General features: G+C 31.6%; 2 protein-coding genes across 5 annotated transcripts in view; one reads left to right on the top strand and one right to left on the bottom strand.

The window, feature by feature from the left end:
• Positions 1–12,811, bottom strand: part of LOC119606221 — a 261,582-nt gene that overhangs the window by 161,337 nt on the left and 87,434 nt on the right. The gene's annotated exons all lie outside the window — the stretch shown is intronic.
• LOC119606144 overlaps positions 2,155–12,811 on the top strand; it is a 34,136-nt gene continuing 23,479 nt past the window's right edge. For 2 of the 3 annotated variants that reach the window (XM_037959551.1, XM_037959545.1), the window contains exon 1: positions 2,155–4,671. In XM_037959551.1, the coding sequence (XP_037815479.1) occupies positions 2,709–4,671 (1,963 nt within the window). In that variant the 5' untranslated portion in view covers positions 2,155–2,708. The remainder of the gene's footprint in view (positions 4,672–12,811) is intronic. The other variant, XM_037959559.1, reaches the window with a different exon arrangement.

Here is a 12,811-nt window from a genome sequence, read left to right as displayed (position 1 = left end):
TGAATAGAAGACCAACCGCTGACTTTTTTTCGCCATAATCATATATGAATAAAAATGTTAAAAAAAAATCAAATTTAAAACCACCAGCACACCTGAACCCTCGGTCACCGTAAGAAATAACAAAATATAGCAGAAGACGTAATAAAAACGTTTGGTTCTTTTGTGGCACGTATTGTGTTCAAAAATGTTTTTTTTTTTTTTGGGTTTTTGTTAAACAAAACAAAAAAACACTTGTAAAATTATCAAGTCTAAACATAAAGACTGAAAAAGTTAGACAGGCGGACGGACGGACGGACTTCGTACTTGTAGTATAGTGTTCATCAGGTTCAGTTTAGTGCATGACTTTATTCATAAATACATATAGAAATAAATGTGAAAAAACATATTTACATTTTTATGACATAACAAGCCGGTTATTGACTTTAAATCTTAAATTTGTGTCAAGAAAATAAATACAATTGATTTTTTTTAGAAATTATTTAATTTTTTTGATTTAGTTGTAGATTTCAGGGAAGTTATTGTAATTTTGTTTAATTAACCTATGGAATTTTAAACTTCCATACAACTGCTCACTATCCTTAGATATTTTGAAAAAAAAAAAAAGATTTTTGTTTAGTTTAACAGGTAGCTGAAGAGATAAGAACTAGGAACATAACTAAATGTATACGTGGGTTGCATGATAAATTTAAAAATTAATAAATGTTTTAGTGTTTACTTTTTAAACATTTATATAATGGAGAGAAAATTCCAAATAAGCTAATTTAATCTTAAGTCTCCATCTAAAATTCAAACATTAGTCGTAACTAAAACTTCATATACAATAGGTCCTTCGAGCCAATTATTATTAAGAAATTAATTATTTTATAGAAATTAACTATATTTATAAGATACATATGTAAATCTATTCCAAATTTAATCAAAATTCTTAAAATAAATTCTAATTTTATGTTAAAGTTGGTCTTTCGAGCTGCATGTTTTGAAATGTAAAGAAATTTAATTAATTATTTAAATATTGGAGAGAAAATTTGAAAAATAACAAATTTGTGGAAAAATATAAACACTTCAAGATTCATTTAAGTCATACTCCGAATGCCCTATATAAATGTTCCTTCGCGCCGTTAACTTTTTTATAAAAGGTGACTGACGATATTAATTAAGGATCTTATAACCTCTCTGCCTGATCTGAAAAGCAATCATATCCTAAATAGTATTGGTCCTACGAACTAAAGTATTTTTTCAGAAAATTTTTTTATCATTGATTTAAAAAGCGCAAAAAACTGATGGTCCTTCGAGACGAAATTTGAAAATTCATCAGATTTATACAAAAATGCTTTAAACATAAAATTGAAGGTATAAAATCTCTCTAAAATATTGAACTGCTCTTCAAAATTTGTTACTGGAGCACTTGTAAACTTTGTTAGATGTGAATCTTATGAAAAGGTCGACAAGATTTAGGTCCTTCGAGCCAACTTATGATTCAGGGAGGTTGCAAAAATGGGCAATATGGGAGGAAATATCATTCGCTCTCAAAGAGGATGGAAGTACTCCATGAATGAAATTAGAATACAATATTAAAATATCCTGTTATAAACTGCCTTCAGGATCCGGAATCAATCAAAGTCATATTACTGAAGAAATTAGAAAAAATTGTCAGTAAAAGCGTAACATTTTCAATGAATCGTAAAGACTGAGAAAAGAGAAAAGTGGAAAATGTATATTATGCTATGGTTATTAGCTAAAAATTTCCACTAATTTAACTTTCCAATAAACAATTTCAAATCGTTATTTACAAGACAATAATTTTTAGCACACTTTTAAGAGAGAGCCTTTTTGTAACATTACGATTATGGTATTAAAATCATATTCACTGCGGGTGAATGAATATCTTTCTAACCACGTTATCATCAAACATTTTTTTCACACAACCACTACCAACTGTTGTTTTTTTCCAACAACTAATGCAAAACGCATGCCTTGAGTTTGTTTTTTTTTTGTATTTTTGTTTATAAATAATAAACAAACTTGGTTTTGTTATTGTTGTTGCTGGCAACATGTTGTAGGCCAAATACCAAGTTTCAAACTCCAACCAAAACTAACAAACATTCATTGGCAACATTAGCACCAGTATAAGCCAAGAAAATGCCAACATCAAACAGTCTTTGACGGTTGAGCAACGTGAAAAGATGTATTAGTCCGCTTTCTGTTAAAAAGTTAAATAAAATTTACACAATAAAAGAAAAAAACGAAAATAAATAAGAAAAGAAAGAAGCAATAAAATAAAACAGAAAGAAAATATCTTTAAACGCCGCGTACCAAACGAAGTGTAAAAACGAAACCAAAACGCGAAAACGAATCTTTTGTAGAAAAAACAAAAAAAATCAAAATAAGAATCGCTAAGAAAACCGATGCCAAGTTAGCAACACACGAAGTATAAAATCAACAGCAAAAACAAAAAAAAAAGAAAAACACAAATGTGGCATGGTTTAGGCCAAACACGAAACCAAACATTCAAGTTGCATACAGTTTAGTTTTAGACCAACAACAAGATCACAAGCAAGAGCAAGCAACCAAGTGCAATTTTAAATGTTTAGCTAGTGTGGAAATTTTTTACTGTTGTAGTTGTTGTTGTTACTGGCATTGTGGATAGTTTACGGTCATTTGTGCAGTGTTGCAACATAAATGCATTTGCCCATGTGCATCAGTTAGGCATGGTCCGTCACGAAAGACGGTCGATGGCCGCAACTGCAATCAGTATAATGTGTGCCAAACGTAGAAAAACGCGGTGTTTACGAAATTCCCTAATATCTTGGTTCACACTTCTCGTCTGTTTAGCGCAATTTCACAATGTAACATTGGCCTTCGACGACGCGGAATTGGCCCACTATGCTCATGAAGCGGATGTGGCGGGTGTGGGTCGTACCGCCCACGAGCCCAGATTCGGTGAACGTTTGCTACCGTTGCGCAAAAAGTCCAACGTTAATATTAGTGGTAATAATCGAAATTTGTTGAACAAATCTCTTAATCAAAATAATCATGCAATAATAAGTGTAAGCACAGAGAAAAGTGTAAATAGTCTATTGAAAAGAAGTAATTATATAGTGAGTCAGGAAAGTGACATAAAAGTGAGATCGAATAATAAACAAGTGACTAATATAAAACATAATAGTGATCATAATAGTTTAGCAACGGAAACAGAAGCATTTACGCTATCGGTGGCTGCTTTGGAGGAACAAACTATAACGCCAGCTACTAGCAGAAAGAGACAAGCTAAGCAGTTGAGCCGCAGAGAAGATATAAATGTAGCGGAGGCGGTATTGGTGGCCAATGTTTCCAAGGCCGATCGTTTGGTGGAAATGTCCACAGAATTTTTTGTAGTGCCAACCAGCTCAACATTGCCACCAGCCAGCACTTTGGTGCCCTCAAGAACAGGCTCCAAGGCCCGAGGTTTACCCAACTTTATACAACCCTCTGTAACCGCTCCGGGAGGACCTCGCTCGGTTTTAATAGTGGCCCCTAAAACAGCTGCTGGAGCTAATAGTACAGCCACACCACCCACCATAATATCGACACATCTTAACTTTACCGGTTTACGTAAGGAACCCTGGGTAGTGCCGGTATTGGTATTGGCCTCTTTAACCATGCTTATGATGGCAGCCTTTGAAATATTTGTGCTGTTTAAGGCTTGGAGAACCTCACCCTCTAGAAGGCATCTTTTCTTGGGTCAAATGTTACTATTGGGTTTATTTGCCTGTGCCGGCTTGGGAGCCATTATAACCGCCCAACCCTCTTTGCTAACCTGTGGCACTATACGTTTTGGTGTGGGTGTAGCCTATGCCTTGGTGTTTGCCGCTTTACTGGTGAAATGTGTTTTTCTTATAAGCCTTAATGGTGGCGTGTACTTGCCTGCCCCCTATCAAGGTTTGCTGTTGCTATTTGCGGTGCTTATACAAGTGGCTATAGGAGCCCAATGGCTGATAACTTCACCTCCAGAGTTATTTACCTTATCTGTACCGTTTGGTGCTAATAGTTTACTGGCCTCTACCATGACATCACAAACGGATCATACATCATCTTCATCATCATTTGCCTCTATGTTTCATGCCAGCGCTTCGACAGATATGTATGCACGCATTACTACGGCGGGCACAGTATTAATACCTTTGTGTAAAACCCAATTTTCGGAATTTCTATTTTCTCTTATTTATATTATATTCCTGATAGTATTCGTCTCAGTTTTGGCTATCAAATCAAGAGGTATTAGAGACAATTATAGAGAAGCTACTTATATAGGTTTGGCCATTGGAGGCGCTATACCAATATGGTTGGGTTGGATGTTGTGCGGTTTGGCGGTGGCCGAAAGACATAAAGATGCTTGCATAGCATTCGGCTTGGTAGCCACTTCGGCTACTGTGTTCCTGGTAATGTTTATGCCCAAGGGCCGACAATTGGCCGCCATGGGCAAGGAGGGCCTATATGTGGAGGATCGTGAGGAACAATTTAGTTCTTTGAGTCGAGGCGGTTCGGGTTATTCACCTTCTTTTTTCCACTTTAAACCCATCAAATATGGAGTAATGGGAGGCGGCGGCGGAGGAGGTGGATTTCAAAATTCAGCTTCTAATTCGGGGAATGGTGGTAATATGAAACACTCTTCAAATGGCTTAAATGCAGGAGGTAAGTTGAAGAATGAAAATTTTTTGTATTTTCTTTATAAAGTATTAATTATGGTATTTATTAAAAAGGAAAAACAGAGAGCATTTTTTTGTAGTTTAAAAAAATAATTATAGAAAATTATTAATTGAATTTCTTTTGTAATTTGAACGTAACACTTTCTGTTTCCCCCTCTGAAAACAAACGAACATTTGTTATACATTTGTTATCTAACATTGATTCATTTATTATGGATTACTTAACCTTTGTGTTGTCTACTTTTCCCCTTCCACTACACCTGATTTCATCAACTTTTTCACATGCATTTATAGTCTAACAAATTCCCAACTTTCGTTTACTTATGTATGTCTGACTAATGGTAAAGCAAATGTTGTTGCGCTTTTTATTTATTAATTTATTTTCAAAGCATACAACCAAAAGGTTTTTATGCGTGTTGCACCATAAAACAACAATAACAACTGCAGCAGTTATAAGTACGTAGTATGTCTTACGAGGTTATAAAGAAAAAAGTTAGCAAAGCATTAGAAAACTTTAAGCAGCAAGAAGCTAACAAATTACAAGTATTTTGTTTGTAACCGTAATAAATGTTAAATAGTTTCTTTTAGCTTTTTCGCAATATATATATATATATTTTTTGAACAGTAAATTAACTACAATTTACTTCCTTCTTCTTATTTTGTTTTATTTACTGCCATGGCCTAGCAAAAATAATTCAATGCAACAATTTTCTTTTTTTTCCATACAACTGTTTTCTTTTTGTGCGACTTAAAGCGGGCGTAAGAGGGAGTGAAAACGTAAAAAATTATTTGTAATGCAATGTACAATTTACAATTTAAAAATATGCTTTTATTATGTAATTTTGTTGTTGTTAAGTTTTTTCTCTTAATTTATTATTTTTACATAGCCCAAGACATCATTAACGAAAAAAAGTGTTTATTGCATAAAATGGTATGTAGTAGTAGTAGTAGAGGACTCGTCTTAGTAGTGGTAATAATAATCAAAAAAATGCATTTGTTTTGTTTATAAAATATTTTGTTATGAAATTACTTTTCACACGTTACGCAAACCTACAACTACAACAATAAAAACACTAAAAATTCATTAAATAATAACAAAGTTTTTATAAAAATATATATTGTGGAAAATTGCTGTAATTAATTAACAAACCATTAAAAGTTTAAACACTTACTAAAGCCAAGAATAATGTTTATGATTAATTTGAAACTAAACAAGTAAGAAGTTATAGTGGGGCGAGGCCGACCATATTATACACTACACCAGTTATAAAAATAAAATGTGATTTAGTGTTCATGATAAAGCATTTAAGTTGTCTCAGATATAATTTAGCCATTTTTTATTGAATAAAATTATGTACATTTAAGTCTTATATCGAAGGGGGCTTTGTATAGGGGCTAGGGTCAAATAAGGTCATCAAAAAAATTCATCAGGATCATGAAGGCTAGTATAGAACTTGGTTTTGCAGCTTTTTGTCGAGATACGAGTATATTGAACATAATTATGAACTTAAAAGCCCTATTCGAGGGGTTCAGTTGTATGGGTGCTATGTTACCCATTATTGAACCGATGTTACCAATTTTCAATGGAATTCGTCTCTAGTACAATAGAAGATCATGTGCAAAATTTCATTGAATTTTCTTCAAAATTGCGATCAGTACTTTGGTTACAAGGTTTCGGGGGTTCAGTTGTATGGGGGCTAGGTGAAATAATGGACCGATCTTAACCATTTTCAATAGACTTCGTCACTGAGACAATAGAAGATCATATACCAAATTTCATTGAATTATCTTCAAAAATGCTACCTGTAGTTTGATTGCAGGGTTTACATGGACGGACAGACAGACGGACGGACATAGCTGAAAATGATTCTAAGCCGATGGGTATGCTTTAAGGTAGGTATAGGACCTATATTATTGTGCGCTACTAAACTAAAGTTGTGTAGGGTATAAAAAGAAAAACAAACTTTAACGCTTCACTGCTTAAGAAAATTATAATATCCTAAGTTTTTTTTTTTATATAAAAAAGGATTTAGTAAAATTTTCCTTAAGTTTTATTTTATGTTAAAATTTTTCTAGTCGGTTGGTATGGTTATAATAACCATAATTTTATAATTATATTTATGTCTCTTTAACACTTTTGCTTTTTTTTTTATAAAGACTTTTTGCTTTGGTTGTGAAAGCGTTAAAGAAAACATCGACACGAACAGCTTTTTTTCAATTTTCTTATTAAATTTTATTATAAATGCAATTATTTTATTTATTTTTATTAAATCAAAATATAATAACAAAATTGTTCAATTAAATTAAAAAAAAAAAAAACGGAACAAGAAATAAGATTAACAGTGAAGATCAAAAATTGTAGGAAAATAAATTTGTTTAAGTAACGTTTTCATTACATATTTTAAATTTGAGGAAAAAGTTTATAAAACAAATTTTAAAAAATTATCTTAAGCCGGACAGAGGGACGGACAGACAAATGGACGGACATACAGACAGATGGACGGACAGACGGACGGACAGACAGATGGACGGACAGACGGACATGTCCTTGTGCCGAAAAACTTGTATGGTCCAAATTTGATCAAAATATCTAGGAAATTCTAGCCTGTAGCTAGAATATCTAGCTAATTCTATGCAGTTTTAGATAGACAGCCAGCCGGACAGACAGACGACCACGACTTAATCGACTCAGAAAGTGATTATGTGTCGATCGGTAGGACCAATATGTTTGTGCGTTACCAACATCAGCACAAACGCAGCATTTGGAATCCAGTTTTGACTAAACATTTCAAATATTTCAACTTAGTTTTACCCCCCACTGTACAGCCATTACAAAACGTTACTATTAAAGACCATTAAAGGCGAAAACAAGCAAAATATGAAAAACTAAACAAAATTAACACCTCTATATAATATAATAGTTTACACAGCTATTGTGGCCAAAGGTAATAAAGTGTCTTGGCAATGTTGCTGTTGTTGTTGTTTTGTCATTCCGCCACAATATTACAAACAAAATAAAAACCAAAAGTATAAATCGACAACCTAAACTTCAAACTAAATTAAATACAACTAACAATAGTTAAAACACATAATAATGATAATAATGACATTTTAAAAACTAAAACTTAAACAACCGAAAAAAAAAACAACGTAATATGAACATAAAATGATGGTCAAAGTTAAGACAAAGGTTAAGGTGTTTAGACAACAAAACATGAAAGAAAAAAACAGATATTGCGTACTGGGAGTCATTAAAATTAAATTAAAATTAAATAGTTAGGAAATGTAACACAACATAAGGTATTATAAACAAAACTGCAGCAATAATTTGAAAATTGAAATGAAACTAAAGTTTGAATAACAATACTATTGAATTTGAATGCAAATTAGAAAATTATCAAATAAATAAAAGTGCATAACTTTTTGTATAAATTATTCATTTAACCATGAACAATGGTGGACTTGTGCTGCTATGCTTATTGAAATGAATGTATGGATGGATGGATGCATGAATGATGAGTTTTAGTAAAGTATGCCAAGTAAAAACAACATGTATTACATTGAAAAATGAAAATAAAATTTAATTGAATATTGTAAATATAAAAAGAAAGTCAATTTATAACAAATACATTGTTTTCAATTTCAAAAAAAAAAGTTACAGCTAAATAAAATTTGTTAAGCAAATTAATTAAATATATATGGACCTAATACTTAAGCAAATGAAATTTTCACCATTTAAAATGAAAGTAAAAACAATAAACAGCACAAACACTATTATGTCTAACTAACTATTTAAGTAATAGTTTGTTAGACTTTTCAAAGTTGGCAAATGTTCCAGTACCTCTTTGCCAGTTAAACATTATTTTTTTTATATTTGTGCTGTTACTTTTACTTAAAAAGCTTATAAAATGCCAAATCATTGTTTTGGCTGTTAAGTTACACCAAATAGCATATAACAACAACAAAAAGGAAAAATAAAGAAAAAAAGGGAAAATTAAAGAAAAATCAACTCATGTTTACACTCTTACTAGTTTAACAGACATTATATGATTCCTATGTATGTTTCTTAATGTTTAGGATTTTCCCCCCTTTACTGCTCTTCTGTGATTGCATTCAAAAAAGTCAAAGAAAACTAAACGAAGCGTAATTGATGTTTAGCTACAATAACAAGACTTTAAACATACTTATAGAAAAAAGTTTTAAACACCTACATGATTACACAAAGTCTGTTTGAAAAATTTTAGATTTGATTTCATAGTTTAAGATATTGCAACCAACAGCTGTTTCTTTTTTTGTTATTGTTATTATTTGGAATAAATTATTTTCTTTAGAAGCTATAGTTTGTTTAAAAAAAATTTAAAATTGTTTTTAATAAATTGTTTAGATTAAGGTCATTTATATTTTACGATATTTTTCATATAAAAATTTATAGATCCAAATTATCGGCTAGACAGATAACAATTCATTATATTTAATTTTTATTAGAAGGGCGTCTGTCAATAGGGTTTGTTTATAATTATGGTATAAATCTTTTACATCAAAATAAATCGTTTAAAATTGTCTTTTAAACTGCATTATTTAAAGATGCGAATAAAGATGAGAATAAAGAAGGTTAAATATTTGAAATAGACAGTCTCCTCTGGGTATAATACAGTCAGTAAATCAGATAATAATAATGGTCATGGAAATACGTAAATAAAACAGGGGTAAGCAAAGAGCTCTATAGCTTTTTGCTTCAAAGCAAAGTAAACTGTTACTTGTGTAGAAGAGCTGAGGAGGCTCTGAATACGGCTTTGAGCTGGGCTCAACCGAGAGGCCTCAATGTTAACGAAAACGGAAATATGTCTTTTCACAAGAAACACAAAAATTGGTACGTATACTGAGAACCCTGCTTCCTGGGCAAGAATATACTGGTGACAGACAAAGTTAAGTACTTAGGTGTAATCCTTAAATTAAGATGGAGACACCACATAGAGTATAGGACCAACAAGGCACATCGGTGCTGGGCGATATGTAGGAGAACTAAAGGGGTCTTAGTCCTACTATAAAAAAGTGTAATTAGACCAATTCTAGGTTATGCTTCAATAATCTGGTGGACTGCTTTGGACAAAAAGTGTAATATCAAACAACTACAGGTAGTTCAGCGCACATGCAGCTTGGGTATGAGCGGTGCCATGTGTACTACTTCAACCAAGGCCCTGGAAACGTTGCTAGATATCCCACCCATTGAAACATATTTAAGATATGAGGCTGCGCTTATATACTGGATACATTGGAAGCCTATACATAACCATCGGACATGACTGATCGCATACCAGACTCGGAATATGTCGGAAATTTTGAAACGCTGATAGCAGATAAAATGTCTTGTTCAAGCGGAACATTAGAGCAAATATCAATAGGAATCCGTTGCTACACGGATGGCTCCTAATTGGGGGACAAAGTGGGCCTGGGGTTCTATATTGAAGACCCAGAAATATACCACAGTTTACCTAATCATAACACAAGCTTCCAGGCAAAAGTCCGAGAAATAAGGGAGTGTGTAAATTGGCTTATTATATTTGCCGATAGTCAGAAGGCAATTAGTACGATATCAGGTGAAATAATTAAATCTAAGACCGTATTGGACTGAATACTCGCCCAGAGGTAAGGTTTACATCATATGGCTGCCAGGCCACTCGGAAGTAGTCGGCAACGAAAGGGCGAATATAATAGCTTTAAAGGGAAGAGCTATGCAGAACTCGATGTAGTTAACCTGACAAACGCAAAACCATTCGACGCAAGAATTCCATAAGGCCTTTTGGAATAATAAAACGATGGGTAGAACCACAAAGATTCTATGAGTTGATCCTGATGAAAGCAAGACGAGAAATCTTCTCAAAATGATCAAGTCTGAGGTTAGTATGATGGTAAGTATTCTGAGTGGACACACAGGATTACGACCACATCTATACAAAATTGGATGTGAGGATTCAGACGAATGTAGAGCATGTGGAGAGGACAGTGAAAATCTGGAGCACTTTCTTTGCCACTGTCAGGCATTCGTCGAAGTTAGATCCAAGTATCTTGGAAGTGATGTTATTATGATTGGAAAATTCTTAGGAATTACGCCGGACACTGCTCTAATGAAGACAATGGATTTTTGAACAAAACCCATCAAAGAGCTCATTTGTTACTCTCTGTCGATGACTGATTTAATTACACTTACAAAAAAAAGTTGTGTTCTTTAAAAGCCAATGGCTGGTCTAAAGAAGAGAAAGTGTAATTCAAATTTTTAAGTAGGAAGTTCGTTTTCCTGTGGCAATCCGTGTTTGTGTGGAAATCCGATTAAGGTTCGTGCTTTACTGGAGATGACTACAAATTAAGTTTGTAACAATTAACAATTGTATGATTTTTATCAAAAGGAAAACTAGGTCCCCCCGGAGATAAGGATTAAACATAAGATAGCGAATTTGAACATCAGTTTTACTCACAACTTTAGTAAAATTAGCAAATAGAAATGAAATAAGTCTTGCGCAGAAAGAGCAGAGATGTAGAAGAGATACCGACAATAGAGATTGTATAGTATCTGAACCTAAAATAGGCAAATAGTTTACTATAAGTTTTCATTTCGTAAAAGCTTTTGTCTACTTGATTTGAAAAATCTGTGACCTTTAATGTAGTAAATAGTGTTAATCATAAAAACTAGTAGCTAAAATATTCTAAAGTTTTTAATCTAGTAGTAGCAAAAAAAACCGAACTTTAAAGCTTCAACAAGTCAAATCAGAGTCAAAATAGCATTAGTAGTAAAATACGTCATTCAGTTAAATGCCATTGAGCTTTAAAAGAAATTATACAATAAAACAATAGCACATGATTAAATTATTGTTTTAAGATTGTCAGTCGTATAGCATAAATCAAAACGTTCAAAAAATTTCTTTTTGAATATTTTTCAAAAAATCCCAAAATACGCAATCTTTGTAAAACAATAGTGTTTAAACAAGGGTTTTAAAAAGTGTTATTGTTTTATACGCTAATTTCTTTAAAATTTTTAAAATTATAAATTTGCTTATAATGCAAAACAAAAGACTTAAGACAAAAACTTGAAACAATTTGAAGCCTAAAAATTGTTATTCTTTCAATCGCTAATTTCTTTTGAATGCTAAAAAATTTAACAATTATGTATATGCTAAAGATTAAACAAAAGATTTAAGACAAAAACTTGAAATAATTTGATGTCTTTATTATTGGCTAAAGTTTTAAGGATAGAGGGTGTTATAGAGATTTTGTAATGTTGTTGGAAATTGCAGAGTTTTTAAAAAGCCAGAGTTATATCCCTGAACAAATCTCAAAAAATAAGATTAAAATTTTATAAAATTTTAACCGAATTAATTACTTTTCTTTGAACTATTCTTTACTATGGATATTTTTAAAGTAATATTGATATATAATTCATTGAAGCATGCACAAACATGTTACATTTTCGTTATAATTCTCTCTCTCTCTCTCTTTCACTCTCACTCTATTATACAATAATTGCCGGCATTCTCTTAGTTTATTTAAGTATTATACTACTATTTATAATATTTGCTATTAAGATTAATTAATTATCTTAAAATTTATGACCTTAAATTAAAAATAATGTTTGGTATAGAACTGAAAACATTTTGATCTTCTAATTCATAAAACACTTACAAAACAAAAGATTTAAGAAACAAACTTGTTTTTAAATATCTTGATTTTTATGGGATATTAGGAAATATTTTATACTTTAATGTTTAAACAAATCACGTGTATGGTTTTAGTTCCTTAAACAACAAAAAACAATTAGAAAGAGAAAAAATCTTAAACAAAAACCAGTATAAATTAAAATACTTTAGCGAGATTAACAGCACTTAGAAAAATCTAAAGCAAAAAAAAAAAAAAACAAATTTAACCTTCAAGCTAACAAAATAATAATAATAATAATATTTATTTAAACATTAAACAAATAATAACTATAAATCAACAACTATTTATTTTAATTTTAAAAAAATCCAAAAAAAAATATTTAGTTCACTAATAGAAAAAAACAAAAGAAACATAATTAAATAACTAACAAATCCTCTTATAATGTTATTATTTCAAACTATAAAATAATCAAACAT

This window comes from Lucilia sericata, unplaced genomic scaffold (assembly GCF_015586225.1).
Source record: "Lucilia sericata isolate MDLA Ls3-8-SP2 unplaced genomic scaffold, ASM1558622v1 Contig000017F_arrow, whole genome shotgun sequence".
Lineage (NCBI taxonomy): Eukaryota > Metazoa > Arthropoda > Insecta > Diptera > Calliphoridae > Lucilia > Lucilia sericata.
This window is presented reverse-complemented; position numbering and strand designations above follow the sequence as displayed.